Below are 14,376 nucleotides of genomic sequence, written 5' to 3'. Positions count from 1 at the left end.
TCTAGGATTGGGCCTTATGTTGGCTGGGCTTGGGTTCAAGTTATTTTAGCTTGGCCAAAACTGAGTTACATATCCTGCAAATATGCCATTTCCATCCTTGGTTATGCAACTTATCCATCTTGAATGTTGACCGTTGATTCCATTCCTCCATGTTGAGTGTACGATAGGCCTATGATTCGTTAATCTAGACCACTGTGTCTGATGTTCCCCACCTTGGATGGACCAAGCTGCAAAATCTCCTCGATGGGGACAATCTTAGTCTTTCAATTTGGGACCTGCAAATAGAAAGCTGAGAAGAGATGTGCAACAAGGTCCAACAACTGAAAAAATGTCCCGAAATTGGTGGTTGGGATCTTCGAATCTTGGAGTTTTTTGGGGCATGGAATATCGAAGGTGAGACGCAATAAATAAATGGTCTGGATTACCTAACCATGAGCAGCACTTGCCACGATTGAAAACCAGCTATGGTGCAAAATGCAGGTAGCGTATCCTACTATTTCATACACAATTAACGGAGAAACTAGGGCTCGACCCCAGATGCTCGCTTAATATTCTCCCTCCTTTTGCCCCACCAAGTAATGATCCGTACTGTTGATCTGTAAGTCCCCACTGTAGATGGCCGATATTTGAGATTTTTTTTATTTAATTTATTTAATTTTTAAATAAGTAGGGATTACTAGAGGAAACAATGGTCCAGAAGGCAGCTTATCGCTCAGCTTATTGTACGGACCATAAATGTCTCCCATCAGGAAACGGATTGGCTACTCCCCCTGCCACCAGCCAAAGGCTAGTGGTCGGTTGTCTGTGGTCCCCACCATGATGTATGTTTTTCATCCATGCCGTCCATATCGTTTTCCAAATCATTTACATGATACCAAAAATAAGATATATCCAAATCTCAAGGGACCACATTACAGGAAAAAGTGTTGAATGAGCGTCGAACGTTACAAACCTTTTGGGGGCCATAAAAGTTTTGGACCAAGCTGATTTTTGTTTTTTCCCTTCAGCTGGGCCTGTATGACCTAATCAACAGATGAGATGCCAAATAAAAAGTATAGTGGGCCTTAGGAGAATTTTAATTGTGGATATCCAATCAATATTGTTTTCCTGTGGTGTGGTCCACCTGAGATTTATAGCCCTCTCATATTTTGGAACAAGCCCTAAAATGATCTTAAAAAATGGATGAAATATATACATCATGGTGGGGCCCACAGACACCGACCACCAGCCACCGGGCTGGTGGCAGGGGGAATCCGTTTCCCTCCCATCATCAAGAAATTTTCTATGTGAGCCATATATTATGGGGTCCTCTAAATGTACGGTCTAGATCATAACGTGGCTAGGCATAAGGTACGTCCAGACTGGGCGAGCTAAAGATGCCTGTCCTCACCCCTCGATAATAAACCCCACCCGTGCGGTGTACGTGTCTACCCAAAAATTCTTCCGACGATAAAATTAAGAGTCCTTGGAACCTTCGCCCACTCACATTCTAACCGTCCATTTTTCTAATCAAATTCAAACCAGGATGTACCAGTCTGAATTCTGGTGGTATATATGATCACATTTCTCTACTAGACGAATGGTCCAGATCCTTCACATGTATACTACATCATCATGTCTTCCGCGATCCCCCTCGTCTATCTCACGCGTGCGAGGTCACTTACCTTTCCTGAACTCCGTTTTGCCGTTTTGGCTCGGTCATACAAAGGCCTTTCGGTGGTCCGCGAGGAACGCAAGCCCACAGCGCGCGCTGCACTGGAACACCCAAACAATACCCTATTCGCGGTGCACGTGGCAAAAATCTAGTGATCTGAATTGTCTTCAGGTGGACCATCTGGTGTACAGACCATACGAAATATAACAGGCTTTGACTCACTTATCCGTCCGATAAATGACCGACAAAATTAAAGTCACGTCAGCGGTTTATCCTGAACCGTTAAAACCCACTACAAATAGATGGTCAGAATCGTCAAATCACTAGTGCTTTTGGTCTAAACAGATCATCCACGTGGCCCACTATATCAACGGTCCCGATCTCCATACATCTTCTCTTTGCATGTTGAGAAAGGAAGAGAATAGGACTTTTCTGCAGCGCGCGATGCACACAAGCAATCCTCATTGGCAAGTATCGGATATAATAAATCCTGGATTTCTCTTCATTGATTATCAAATGTCCAAAAACCGCATTCTTGAGTCTCTTCCCACCTCACCCATGACTTGGGTTTGGAGGAAAACTAATTCCAAACTCAATCTTCAAGCGCCCAACTCAATGGATCACACGTGCTAAATTATCACACGTGTTCCGGATCTGGGACTTTCATCAGTCAGAACCCCAGTCAAAATACGTGTCCGACTCTAAAAATCAGTCAATTCCATTAACCATGATGTGAGTCGAAACCGGACCGTTGGAATTCCACTTATTTGTAAAATCGGAGTCCACATATAAATCTACCGGACAAGATTTTGTATACGTGGCATCCATCATGTGAGACGCCTCACCAACGTACAGGATGACACATGTAGTGCGTTTATGTATGGTATTTGGAAAAGGGGGCGTATGGAAACAGCATCCTCCGCACCTCGTAATAACACGATTAAAGAAATACCACGTTTTCTAAACGGGTTTATTCAATACTCCGGCTTCGTATGACGCATGATACTCAGGCGCTTAGAATTTGTACACGTGGCAAACAATAACTCAAATTAAACGGAATAAAATGTGTAACTCGCTGTATCTAAGTTACGGTCTCAAAATTAAATTTGATCGAATTGATCGAACAATACTAATCTCTTATTCAGTAAAACAGTACCATGGGATAACTTTCATTTCTAACCGTCCAATAAATTTCCATGAATCCGATAATCAAATAATCAAATTAAAGTAATTTTTTGGCACATGATACATCTAAGCTGGGACGCATAAATTGGACAGTTTAATTTTAACAAAATTTATGCCTGCCTCCAAGTTCCTGTGTATCATCCATCACAGTCTGCCAGAGTATGATAGTTTTTTTTTCTTTTATAAACCGTCGGATTACGGGCATCTCTCGGCATCTCTCGATAGTTATATCCGCGAAGCTCCATTTCTTGGGGATTTCATATCTTGAGTAGGATGGAAATCAGCACCCTGATTTTATAACGATTTGGACGACAAAAGTATGTGTTTTTGAAACAACCACCCCACTATATCTGCCTGTTATCTGGGCCGGCTCCCCTTTTGTCGGTTGACCCCGTTTGGATTGCGATCGGTTGGCCAGAGAGAGCGAAGGAAAGGGCGGGGTGTGAAGGTTAATTTACTTGAAGAAGGTATGGTGCTCATTTTAGCATTTATTGGTAGGAATGATTTATTCTGCGCCGTGGGTGTTGATTTCCCGTTTGTTTTGTTTTTATTTTATTTTATTTTATTTTCGTTAGTCTCTTGATTTTTGGGTTTTGGTTTGGAATTTGGGTGATGGAAAAACGCCTTAGATGGTGTAGAGATTGGGATTGGGTTGGTAGAACCTGTAATTTATTGAATTCATGGGGGCGAATTGTGCATGATCTGTAGTAAAAATCTGTTCTGGGTTTGTGAGATGATTCACACTAAAAAAGGGATAAAAGAAGAAAAAAAATATCAACTGGGGCAATTTATAATTCCCTCTGTAAATGTGGAAAAATGTATAATTCTCAGTTAGCAACTATGAATGGTGGGGCACACCATTTCTGATCCCCATTGTTGATCTAGTGGGGCTGACCATGGATAGGTGATGCTACAGAGATCTGCCGTACTGGATGATTGTAACTATCCGATTGTTCTCGTGCACATGGACGGTCGGATGAAAACAGCTCACTATTCATATGCAAGGGCTAAAAGCCTGCCAATTGGATGACCATGATTGTTAGATGGCGAGTATTTTAGTCCATGGTGGGACGTACTCGACAAAGATTTGGTCACTGGAAGGTTGGCCCCTTATGCAAAGAATGCAGGTTGAACAAAATCGCCATTAATTCATGCTGAGTATTGTATTGCTCATATAAGCATTTTCGGATGTACAAAAATTGTTTCATCTATACTGGGGCTAAACCAAAGATAAGGCTAGTGGTCCATGGTGGGGCCCACTAGACTAAGATTTGGGCACTGGAAGGTGGGTCCCATCCGCACAGAATGTGGGTCGAACAAAAACGCTAATTCATGCTGAGTATTTTATTACCTATAAAAGCATTTTGGGATGTAGGAAAATTATTTCATTGAATTCTCTAGTGTGGGGCTAAACTAGTCCCTTTGCAGTTAGATTTCGGTAGTTTTTAACTCATAGTCTGAAACTGCAGAAAGTTTAGGCCTTTGTGTGGTTGTCGAAAAGTCTCTCATGGATGTGGATTATGGAATTCTTGTTGTATAGTTTGAATTTCATTAGGACTTGTTAGGAATGTTGTTGACATAGTTGAAAGTGAATTGTGTTGTTCATCAAATGCAAAAGATTTTGCATGTGTTACTTTCATTTGATGTTGATGCTGAAAGATTGAGTCAACCAAACATTCCTTTGAACTTTTGAGTTGATATATTGGTAGGGGAGTGAACTAGAGATCAAGACAGAGCTTGTGGAGGTGATTGAGAAAATATAGATCTAAGGTGTTAGTGATGAGGAGCACTATCCACTAGTTCCCAAAGAGCTGGGCACTGAGAAACTATAGATTGAATGTGATTCTCTCTTGATGGTTTATATTCTTGTAAGGAAGGCAAAATCAACGTGGCGCATGCCTCCCTTGTTTTTTTGAGGACCATTTCTCCAATAGCTGGAAACCTGTAGCTATTGCGTAGGCAATCGTGTTGTCAATCACCCTAACTTTAAGAGAAATGCTCTAGTGCTGTGCCATGCATCTATTGCGTAGGCGATTTTGTATTGTCAATCACCCTAGTTAACTTTAAGAGAAATGCTCTAGTGCTCTCAGAGCGCCATAAGTAGTGGTGCTCCTAGTTGTATTGGGACACTTAGACAGTCCAATCCATTGATCTAGGATGTTCATCAGGTCCAACACACAACTCATGGCTACCATGAAAATATCACACTGATCAAACAAATATTAACCATTTCATCAAAGGCCTTAATCATGGAGGGTGAAGATCATTTGCACTAAAATAGTTCCCATCAACAATTTGACCCATCTATCTGTTAGGGACTGTCATGGGTTGCTTACATTTCTAAAGAATCACTGCTGTTAGGCCCATCCATGGCTGGGGAAAAAGGATGGCTACAGAAAATAAGGACAAATGAAAGATGGTTTGATCATCCTATCAGTGTGTTTTTGCATGGTAGCCCATGAAATGTGTTCTGGACTTGACAGTTCAGATTGGTTGATTGGACTGCCCATGTGAACCAATGCAACCAGGAACACTATATCTTATAATGCTCTGAGAGGGCTAGAGCATCTCTCACTTTCATTCACTACCGTATAGGATTTTGCGTTCAATATTTTCTTGACTAACAAATAAAGAAAAAAATAAACTGAAATGGTCCTCACAATTTATCCTGCAAAACCACTAGAGATTAATAGATCCTTTTATCTCTAAGCAAATAAAACATTGGGTGTAGCAACATGCAAGGTATGGGTATTCCCTTTAAGTTGTGGAAGAAGTTGAACAAATGGGTCCTTACTCTTACTCCGGTGGTAGACTCTTAGGAGTTTCAACACCTGGTTGAGGGTTTGAGTACCCACAGGTGGTGAAATCTCACCATGGCGTGAGTGTGTGGTGGTGTGTGTGCGTGTGTTAAAAAAAGAAAGTTGAACAGATGAAAATTATTTACAAGAACTCCCTCAACAATATTCTTATCAATTGTGAGAAATTGTCGAGAATCAAGATGAACTTGAAAGCAATAGCTCAACACAAATCCATCCCAAATATCCAATATTCTGCATTATATCTTTATGTGATTTTGTCTCAACAAATTGAAAGAAATGTAGAAGTTGACCACGGAAAAAATAATTTTCTTTGTGTCAGACTTTGGAAAAGATCAGTGCTGTTCAATGTGACCAACAACCACTGGAAGATATTGACAAGTGAGAACAAAATAACTGCCACATAAGATGTCCTAACCCTTGATAGGAACTGTCTGTCAACATATAGGTAGTTGTGCATTCATTTTCAGTTCTGTAGTGATTCTTTTGATTCACCTATGACTGAATTTATTGCCAGTTGTGACTGAGGATTTAGGTTTCATTGAACATAAGAGATGGGAATATGCATTTTGAAGAGTTGGCTGTGTTTCCAAAAGAAGTGATATTGCTATAGCCGCCACTACATATAACTTCAGTACTAAACGGTAGTTGGACTCGTGTGGAAGAATTAGCCATAGTCAAGTTTCCCCTCAGATGAAATCATGAATTTATGAATTTAGGGCCTGTTTGATTTTCCGGCTCAAGTGTAATCACCATGTAAATGGGTAATAATTATTTACCTAGGTAATTACCACATCTTTCCCAATGTAGATGTGACAACTTACTTTTTTAACACTTATATCGAGAAATTTACAACATCAATGTGGGGCCCATCGAGATGTATGTTACTTATCCACACCGCTCATTTGTTATGCCAGCCGAATTTATGGCATGAGCAAAAAAAGAGGCAGATCCAAAGCTCAAGTGAACCACACCACAGGAAACAACGGGAATCGAATGCCTACCATTAAAAACTTCTTGGGGCCGTTAAAAGTTTTGGATCAAGCTGATATTTGTGTTTTCCCCTTATCCATGTCTGCGTGACCCTATGAACGGGTTAGATGATGCAAAAAAACCTCAATGTGGGCCCATTGAAGAAAATAACTTTCAATGGTGGACGACTTAAGGCCATTGTTTCCTTTCGTGTGGGCCATTTAAGTGTTGGATCTGCCTCATTTTTCAGTTCATGCTCCAAAATGTTCTAATAAAATAGATGGACGGTGCGGATATATCATATACATTAAGGTGGGGTCCACATATTTAAGTCAACACTTTGTTTCGATTTTTGAGGTGAAATTACTCTCATATTTTCAAACAAGGTGAAAAAGTAATAATTACTTATTTACCATGATTTACATGGATCAGGGAAAATCAAATAGGCCCTTATGTATTTAAGGTTTCATGTATTTGTTTAAGTTGTTAGATAATGAGGTGGAACAAGCAGAAAATGGGGCTAGGTTTTCATGGATGACAAATCAGGTAACTGGAAACATGCTAAAATTGACAAAATGCTTCTTTTGCACTCCTGTGGCAATCGCTGGTTTGATTTTTGAAACGAAGAGGGTGGTTTGAGGAGTACTGTCCAACGGGGAAGCATATAACAAAATATCTGGGAACTTTAATGGACCTTTATGAAGGAAAACTTAATAAACAAGAAAAACCATCTCTTTATGATTGGTTGTGAAGCTTGCTTTCTCACTACAAAATACATGTATAGAATCCTGGATTGCACTGTATGTTTCTTGGTCTACAAGTTTGTAACTTTTTTTAATTTTTAATTTTTTTAACACACGCACGCTTACACACGCACACACACCCCACACGCGCACGCCGTGGGATTTCACCACTGGTGGGTACTCGAACCCTTGACCTGGTGTTGAAACTCCAGGGAGTCTACCACCCGGGTAAGTGTAAGGATCCTACAAGTTTGTAACCTATCAATTATGATGGTAAGAATGTAACTGTGACCATTTAGGAGATCCCCAACTATGGACAAAAGTGTCAGTTGCCTTGATGTTGGTGAAGGACATGATTCTTCCCATCAGCCCTAGGCCTTTCTCCTCTTGGAGATGAAGTTGGAGAATGTCTTCGAGCCTACTATTTGTGGTCTCTGGGGATGAGTGCAATGCTCCACCTGTGCTTTGGGGCAGTTGGGTGTTTTGGGTAACAAGTGAAGTGATCCCTAACCATTGGCTTTTCTGACGTTTGATTGCTCTAGATGGTTGAGGACGACTTGCAAAATCATATGTAACCATTGGAAATGTGGGTGGATATTATGCGTTAATGAGTGGCACACTTTTTGTTTATTATCAAGATAATTGTTGTTGGATTTGTGACCATAGCTCAATGGTAGACAGCTTGCATTAAGGTCGCAGGTTCAAGCCCAGCTTGTCTATCAAGAAAAAGGAAAGTTGTTAAAAATGCTGTTATATGTTTTCTTGTAATGAAGGATTGTTTCTATAATCATCGTTTTGTTGAATTGGAAGTGCTTAGTTGTTGTGAGTAATTCATGTTTTGACAATGTGTGCAACTACTCTTTCAGGGAAAGTTCATTTCAACAAATGAATACGAATATAAATAAATCTGGACCAAATGGCTCTGAAAAACCGTCACCAGTTGAAGAGCAGCAGGAAAAGGTGCTCCTCATTGGCAGCTTAGTAGTTTTTTGCTGAATTTTCACTGATCACTGGCAAAATGAACCACTGTTCTTTAGAGGTTCATGGTCAAGCGATTAGTTTTCTCGAAATATTGCTATAAGAAAGACAAGAAAAGAAAAGAAATGCTATACTTGCGTTACCTCTGTTCTTTGTTGATTAACATTTTTTGATGGATGGGTTTTCAGATTAATGAGGTTAGAAAGTCATTAGGAGAATTGCCGGATAAATTGGCAATTTACTGCTCTGATGCTTCAATATCAAGATATCTAAGGGCAAGGAACTGGAATGTCAAGAAGGCTACTAAAATGCTGAAAGAAACCTTGAAATGGAGGTTTGAGTACAAGCCTGAAGAGATTCGCTGGGTAATACCACCACCTATGCCTGTTATACCTGATTCATGAAGTTTGCTGTTTCCATGGCTGTTGGTAGTTATTTTATGGGCATCTAATTTGCATATCTACTACAACATTAGTTCTGTGGCAATCAATATTTTCTGATCTTGCAGATCAAATTGGTTTCTCTTTGATGCCATTTATGGTGCACGAAAGCTTAGAGAGATCCACGATAGTTGAAAATGTTAAGAGCTGGTTTTTTTTTTTTTTTCCAATTGAATGTAAGGCATGCCAACAAATATGGAAGATAGCTTCATATATTATCTTGGAATAGGGTTTTTTTCCTCTTTGGATGTGAATCCGAATTACCAAGGATGGTTTATACTTAGCAATGTAGTGGGTGAATAGATAAGGAAGAAGGTTACTCTCTTCTTCTCAAGAATAACCCTTGAATACACAGGGAGAAATAAAATTGATATTACTGAATGAATTGTTGCTTACAACATATATGATATGGTTATATAAGCAAAGAGGCCCTAGACTCCTAAACAGGTTCAAGCTAGAAAACTTTCCCGAAATAGCAAAGCTTCCCAAAATAGTAAAAACGTCTAATTCTACCAAAACTTCTAAAAAACTCTTGGATTACTAAAACAAAGACTCTAGACTACAATTGGACTCTTAAAACCCTAAAAATAGCAAAAATGTAACTTTCTAAAAATTGTAAGCTTTGACTGAAAACCCAAATTTAACCCATAAAACAATTGAATTTTGCAAAACCGTTTAGGGCCCAATGAACCTAAGGTGATTGGCCAGGATGTAGAGCTTGTAGATATCTTTCCTACTACATATTATACACGTGAGATGGATAACCACTCTCAAAGTTATGGCTGTCAGAAACTATAGTGCACATTTAGGCCATTAAACTCTATATAGAGCTTTCTGGCCCAATTTCATTCGATCTTAACCATCCATTAAATTCTCTGCCACCTGTTCTACATATTAGAAAGTGAAACCAAGCTCACCACTGTTCATTCACAGATATTTCTATTCGGTAATGGTCATTCCAAATTAAGGTTAAGACAAGACGGAAAGATCAAGTAGATTGCCTACTAATTAACTAGTTGATGTTGCTTTCATCATCAACAGCTTCTTCCATTTGAAGTCTTGTAGTTTCTGAACTTTTGAGTGTTTGCATTAAATCTATGTACATCGGAGTACTGTTACTCTTGCTGGTTCGGGTAGCTTGCGTCCGTTCATTTCATCACCAGAAAGTCTTTTGAACCCTGCCGTGGCTAAACCCTGCCCCCAAAAATCATCCGGCCATCAGGTGGGTGACACATGTTCAAGGAATGTGGACTGTTTGTAACTTTGTAACCATCCATTTTTTTCATAATCCATACACTCGTAGCCCACCTGATGACTGGACTAGCCTGATTTTTGGGCCAAGGCTCATGGTGTTGCTTGCCAGATGAATGCCTCGGATCTTGTATATGCCGTCGGATATGGGTGGGCAGGATTCAAAACTCTACTCTCACCAGTGGCCATCACATTTCTCATGTCTTTTTTGTAGAAAGGACAGTGTTGGCTACTATATCAGGCCGGACAGCCAATCCCTTGCAACTGCACCATTATATTTTGGAACAGAGAGATATGGCATCTTCACAGTCTTATGCTTTTCATGTGTAGGATGAGGTTGCCCACGAAGCTGAGACAGGCAAAATCTACCGATCAAATTATGTCGACAAGTATGGGCGGACTGTTCTTGTCATGAGACCCAGTTGCCAGGTTCGGTGCAACCTTTTGCAGTTACCCTATTCATCTGGAAAACTTCTTTCAGGCCTGTTGGTTCTTTGTCTTGGTAGCACAGTCCTAATTTCTCATTAAACTGCAGAACACGAAGTCAACAATAGGGCAAATTAGATACTTGGTATATTGTATGGAGAATGCCATTTTAAATCTGCCACCAGATCAGGAACAGATGGTCTGGCTGATTGATTTTCAAGGCTTCAACATGTCACATATATCCGTGAAGGTAACACGCGAGACAGCTCATGTTTTACAGGACCGCTACCCAGAGAGGCTGGGTTTGGCGATCTTGTACAATCCGCCGAAGTTCTTTGAGCCATTCTGGACGGTACGTTTGTCTTTTTCCTTTCTACCTTTTTGGAGTACAATGGAACTCTCTCTCTCTCTCTCTCTCTCTCTCTCTCTCTCTAAAATGTGGAGTTTGATGATCCGGACCATTGATCAGGTTGAACCCATTGTGGTGGGCTATGCCTCAGGGATCTGCAGATTGGAAGATCCTAATCGGTTGATCTTTGGCTTTCTTTCATTGAATGTGGATCATCGCAGCCTATTTTCTTAACCATTGATGTGCAAGCCACTGGTTGAATAGTTAAGGAGATGCTGGGGCATGATCTGTCCACGGTGGACCTCCCAGATCAACAATCTGGATCACCAATCCATGGCTCCATTTTTTTTGGACTCAGGACCTTAGGTAACCATACATATCCCTCTAGCTAAGAATCACGTTATTCGTGTATAGTCAGACCAGTCGTCTAGGATTCAATTCACCTGCTTTGCCATGTTGGAAAGACTTTTTTAACCTGCTACTCAGAATTCCAATGCTCTTGCTTTTGGGTCATCTGCTGCGCCAACATGACGGGGAGCTTAAAATGTTGCAGGTGGTGAAACCCTTTCTAGAGCCAAAGACTTCCAGGAAAGTGAAGTTTGTTTACTCCAATGACCTTGGCACCAAGAAGATAATGGAGGACCTCTTTGATATGGAGAAGCTTGAGAGCACATTTGGGGGGCTTAATCAGGTGGGTTTCAACATAAGAGATTATGCAGAAAGGATGAGGGAAGATGACAAAAGGATGCCGTTGTTTTGGATGAGAGAGAATCACCAAGCATCTTTAGAACTGCCCCCAGTGACCATGCCAAGTTTTAATTCAGGCAACACGGAGTCGGATTCTGATGATTCTGTTAAAGATCATGCAGACCATTCTTCCCCTCATAAGCTTGCTTCCAGAAAGCACTCATCTGCGGATGATTCACCAGAGGCAAATGGTGGTGCAAATGGTGGAGAAGATGTACGGTCTGGTGTGGGATCTATTAGCCTGGAGCCTAGCTGTAACGACAAGGCAACATGATCCCAATGTGACAACAGAGTGCGCTAACTTTTCTTAAAATGTATGTGAGTGGACATTTCTCCAGCTAAAAATCAATGCAGGAAATTTTTTTTTTACTTGGTTAATGATTCTGTTGGCATCAATCTTTTGAAATCTGAACAACATTTAACTTTTATTCTATGAAGTTCTGCTTTGCAGATTGAATTATAGTGTGCTGTTCTTTCATTCAATTCTGTTTTACTCTAGTTTTGAATTCGTTTTCCCCTTTCCAAATTTGTTGTTCTTCCTAATTTCAATTTTATAAGGTGTTTATTGAGGATATCAATAGGGGTGACACACCATTAGATGGCCTGGGTTGCAAATTTTGGACCCATGGAGTGAGTCTGGGTCCAAAAGTTCGACCTGCATTACTTAATAGGCTGCGTCTAGAACCTCTCAAAATTAATCCAATGCAGACCCAGTTTTTAAGGACCTGTTTGGATTACGAGTTGCTACAACAATGTAAAGGAAATGAGTCATCATTACGATTTTACCATTGCCAAACCAAACACGGGAATCATCGGTCAAATGCAAATGTTTTTAGGAGATAGGTAATGTGAAATTTGTAATAATTGCACTTTTTCATGGCATTACGTGGAAATCTCTAATCCAATCAGTGACATCAATGTATGGATGTGATGATTTGATATTAAAGTAATGATATTTATAATCATTGCACTTTCCTTTACATTATTGTGGTAATTGGTAATCCAGACAGGCACTAAATGTGTCTAATGTGGGCCACACTAAATTGAACCCTGGCTAAGACTCGACCTAAGTTAATTGGACATAGGGAAGTCCAAAAGGTTGATTACTTAATACCACCTAGGGTAAGTGGAAAATTAGGACCCGTAGATGAGATCCAATGGTCACACTAAATCCCTCCGAAGTTGGAAATGAGAATACGTGTTTCTTTCATGGATTTTATCTGTAGTTTGGGATTAGTATAGAGGCCAGTTTATACTAGGATTTGTATTCTTTTCAAGTTTATCTAAGATAGAGGACCATGTGCTCTTGAGCTCTTTTATTTATACCTTGATAGAACTAACATCTTTAGAGAGCATTCTTTTGAGCATTCTTTGTGTCAAAACTCGTAATTTTTAAACCTAACTACTGACTTGACGCATGAAATCAATGGGTTGGGTCTAGGCATAGGAGGACCCAGACCCCACCCATTAAATATATGGGTCAGTTTTTTCTCTCTCTCTTTCTTTCTTTTTTCCCTTTTTCCTTGGAAAAAAAAAAAAAACACTTGGACCTGAGGTAGGTCCAACTCAAGTATGGTGGTCCGATTATTAAATGGGTCAGGTCCAAGCATCTTTCTGCACCCCTATATCATTGTGGAAGAATATTTGATGATTTTGACTTCCTCTTGAAATTGTATATATTATTTTGATCTTGTTGCATGGTGGGTATGGTTCTATGCTCTTCAGCCTTACTGTTCAAATCTGAAGCATTCTTGGGTCATCATCAACTCATTGGACTAGTTCTTGTAGTTGACCTTGTTTTGGTCAGTTCAGGGGAAAGGATTTCTCTAAAATCCATGTTTGAAGAAACGGCAAGCTTGGTGTTGTCAAGGGGAGAAGGAGACGATGGTGGATCATATAGCTTTGAATCCCTCTACTTGTGGCTCCATTGAAGAGGAGAGTAATAGTACATTGCCTTTACTTGAAGCAGGTGGAACTGATTTCAATTGCGAAGGTTGGAGAGACATGGGATGTCATGTAGTTTCGCAAGCAACTAGTTTGGATGCCACTGAGGGATGTTGATGATCTCAATTCATGGGGACTGGTTCACAGGAAAGGACTCCATGGTGCTGTTTTAGATGTTGTGGAATGCTTGGTTTGCATCAAGGTTCACAGATTGGAACTGTTAGGGGACCAATCACGAAGTTGGAAGTCGGGAGACCGACATGAGGCAGGTAGAAGTTGGAAGACCGTCGCTATGTTCTGTTACAAAGACAGTGAATGGTCTTCTGCGTTTCCAGAAGAAACTGGAGTGGCCAAAACCTTTTTGCTCTAAGAATCTAGAATTACATGATTGGTTGAGGGCAGTTAAGATATAGGTCTTTTCCTCTGTGCATCTCAGCAACACAATGGCAGGAAGTGCTGACATGTCAGGAGTAACCAAAGGTGGGAGGAGACCGCATGCTTCCATTGCAAGCTATTTGAGGTGGATAGTTGGGAGGTTTTCATATCTAGTGCTCATATTTAAAATTAAGAAGTCCTTGGACAATGCAGCTACTCGATGACTGTAATTCTTTTGTGGGTTTTTTGTGATTGCAGTAGAGGATGTAACGGGTAAGGAGGAAGACTTCTGCTCTAGTAGCTTTGTTTTAGGTGTCCTGGTTTTGGTGGTGACAGTTTCTACTGCTGTAACCTTATTCACTCAGTAGGGAGTCCCTACAAAATCGCTGAAATCCTCACGCTGATGGAGACAGGTTCAGTTGTTCTAGTGGTTCTCAATCCAAAGCAGCTTTGTGAGGGGGTGGGACAGTTGTGGCCCACAAGCTCATCATATCAG

The 14,376-nt window shown here is 40.4% G+C and overlaps 1 protein-coding gene across 2 annotated transcripts; it reads left to right on the top strand.

Annotated features, from left to right (window-relative positions):
• The first annotated feature begins 3,074 nt into the window (after positions 1 to 3,074).
• On the top strand, positions 3,075 to 12,044 carry LOC131242236 (uncharacterized). 2 transcript variants are annotated; one of them, XM_058240752.1, is made up of 7 exons: positions 3,075 to 3,306; positions 4,549 to 4,678; positions 8,237 to 8,330; positions 8,537 to 8,713; positions 10,370 to 10,468; positions 10,575 to 10,817; positions 11,368 to 12,044. In XM_058240752.1, coding segments are annotated over exons 2-7 (1,083 nt in total). In that variant the 5' UTR covers positions 3,075 to 3,306; positions 4,549 to 4,676; the 3' UTR covers positions 11,836 to 12,044. The 2 variants fall into 2 exon arrangements, with proteins under 2 accessions (XP_058096735.1, XP_058096736.1); XM_058240753.1 differs by lacking the exon at positions 4,549 to 4,678.
• The last annotated feature ends 2,332 nt before the right edge of the window (positions 12,045 to 14,376 follow it).

Source organism: Magnolia sinica, chromosome 4, assembly GCF_029962835.1.
Source record: "Magnolia sinica isolate HGM2019 chromosome 4, MsV1, whole genome shotgun sequence".
Lineage (NCBI taxonomy): Eukaryota > Viridiplantae > Streptophyta > Magnoliopsida > Magnoliales > Magnoliaceae > Magnolia > Magnolia sinica.
This window is presented reverse-complemented; position numbering and strand designations above follow the sequence as displayed.

Coding starts and splice junctions, on each gene's coding strand:
- LOC131242236 (XM_058240752.1), top strand. Junction 8,714..10,369: donor AGCCTGAAGAGATTCGCTGG/GTAATACCACCA, acceptor TTTCATGTGTAG/GATGAGGTTGCCCACGAAGC. Junction 10,469..10,574: donor TCATGAGACCCAGTTGCCAG/GTTCGGTGCAAC, acceptor ATTAAACTGCAG/AACACGAAGTCAACAATAGG.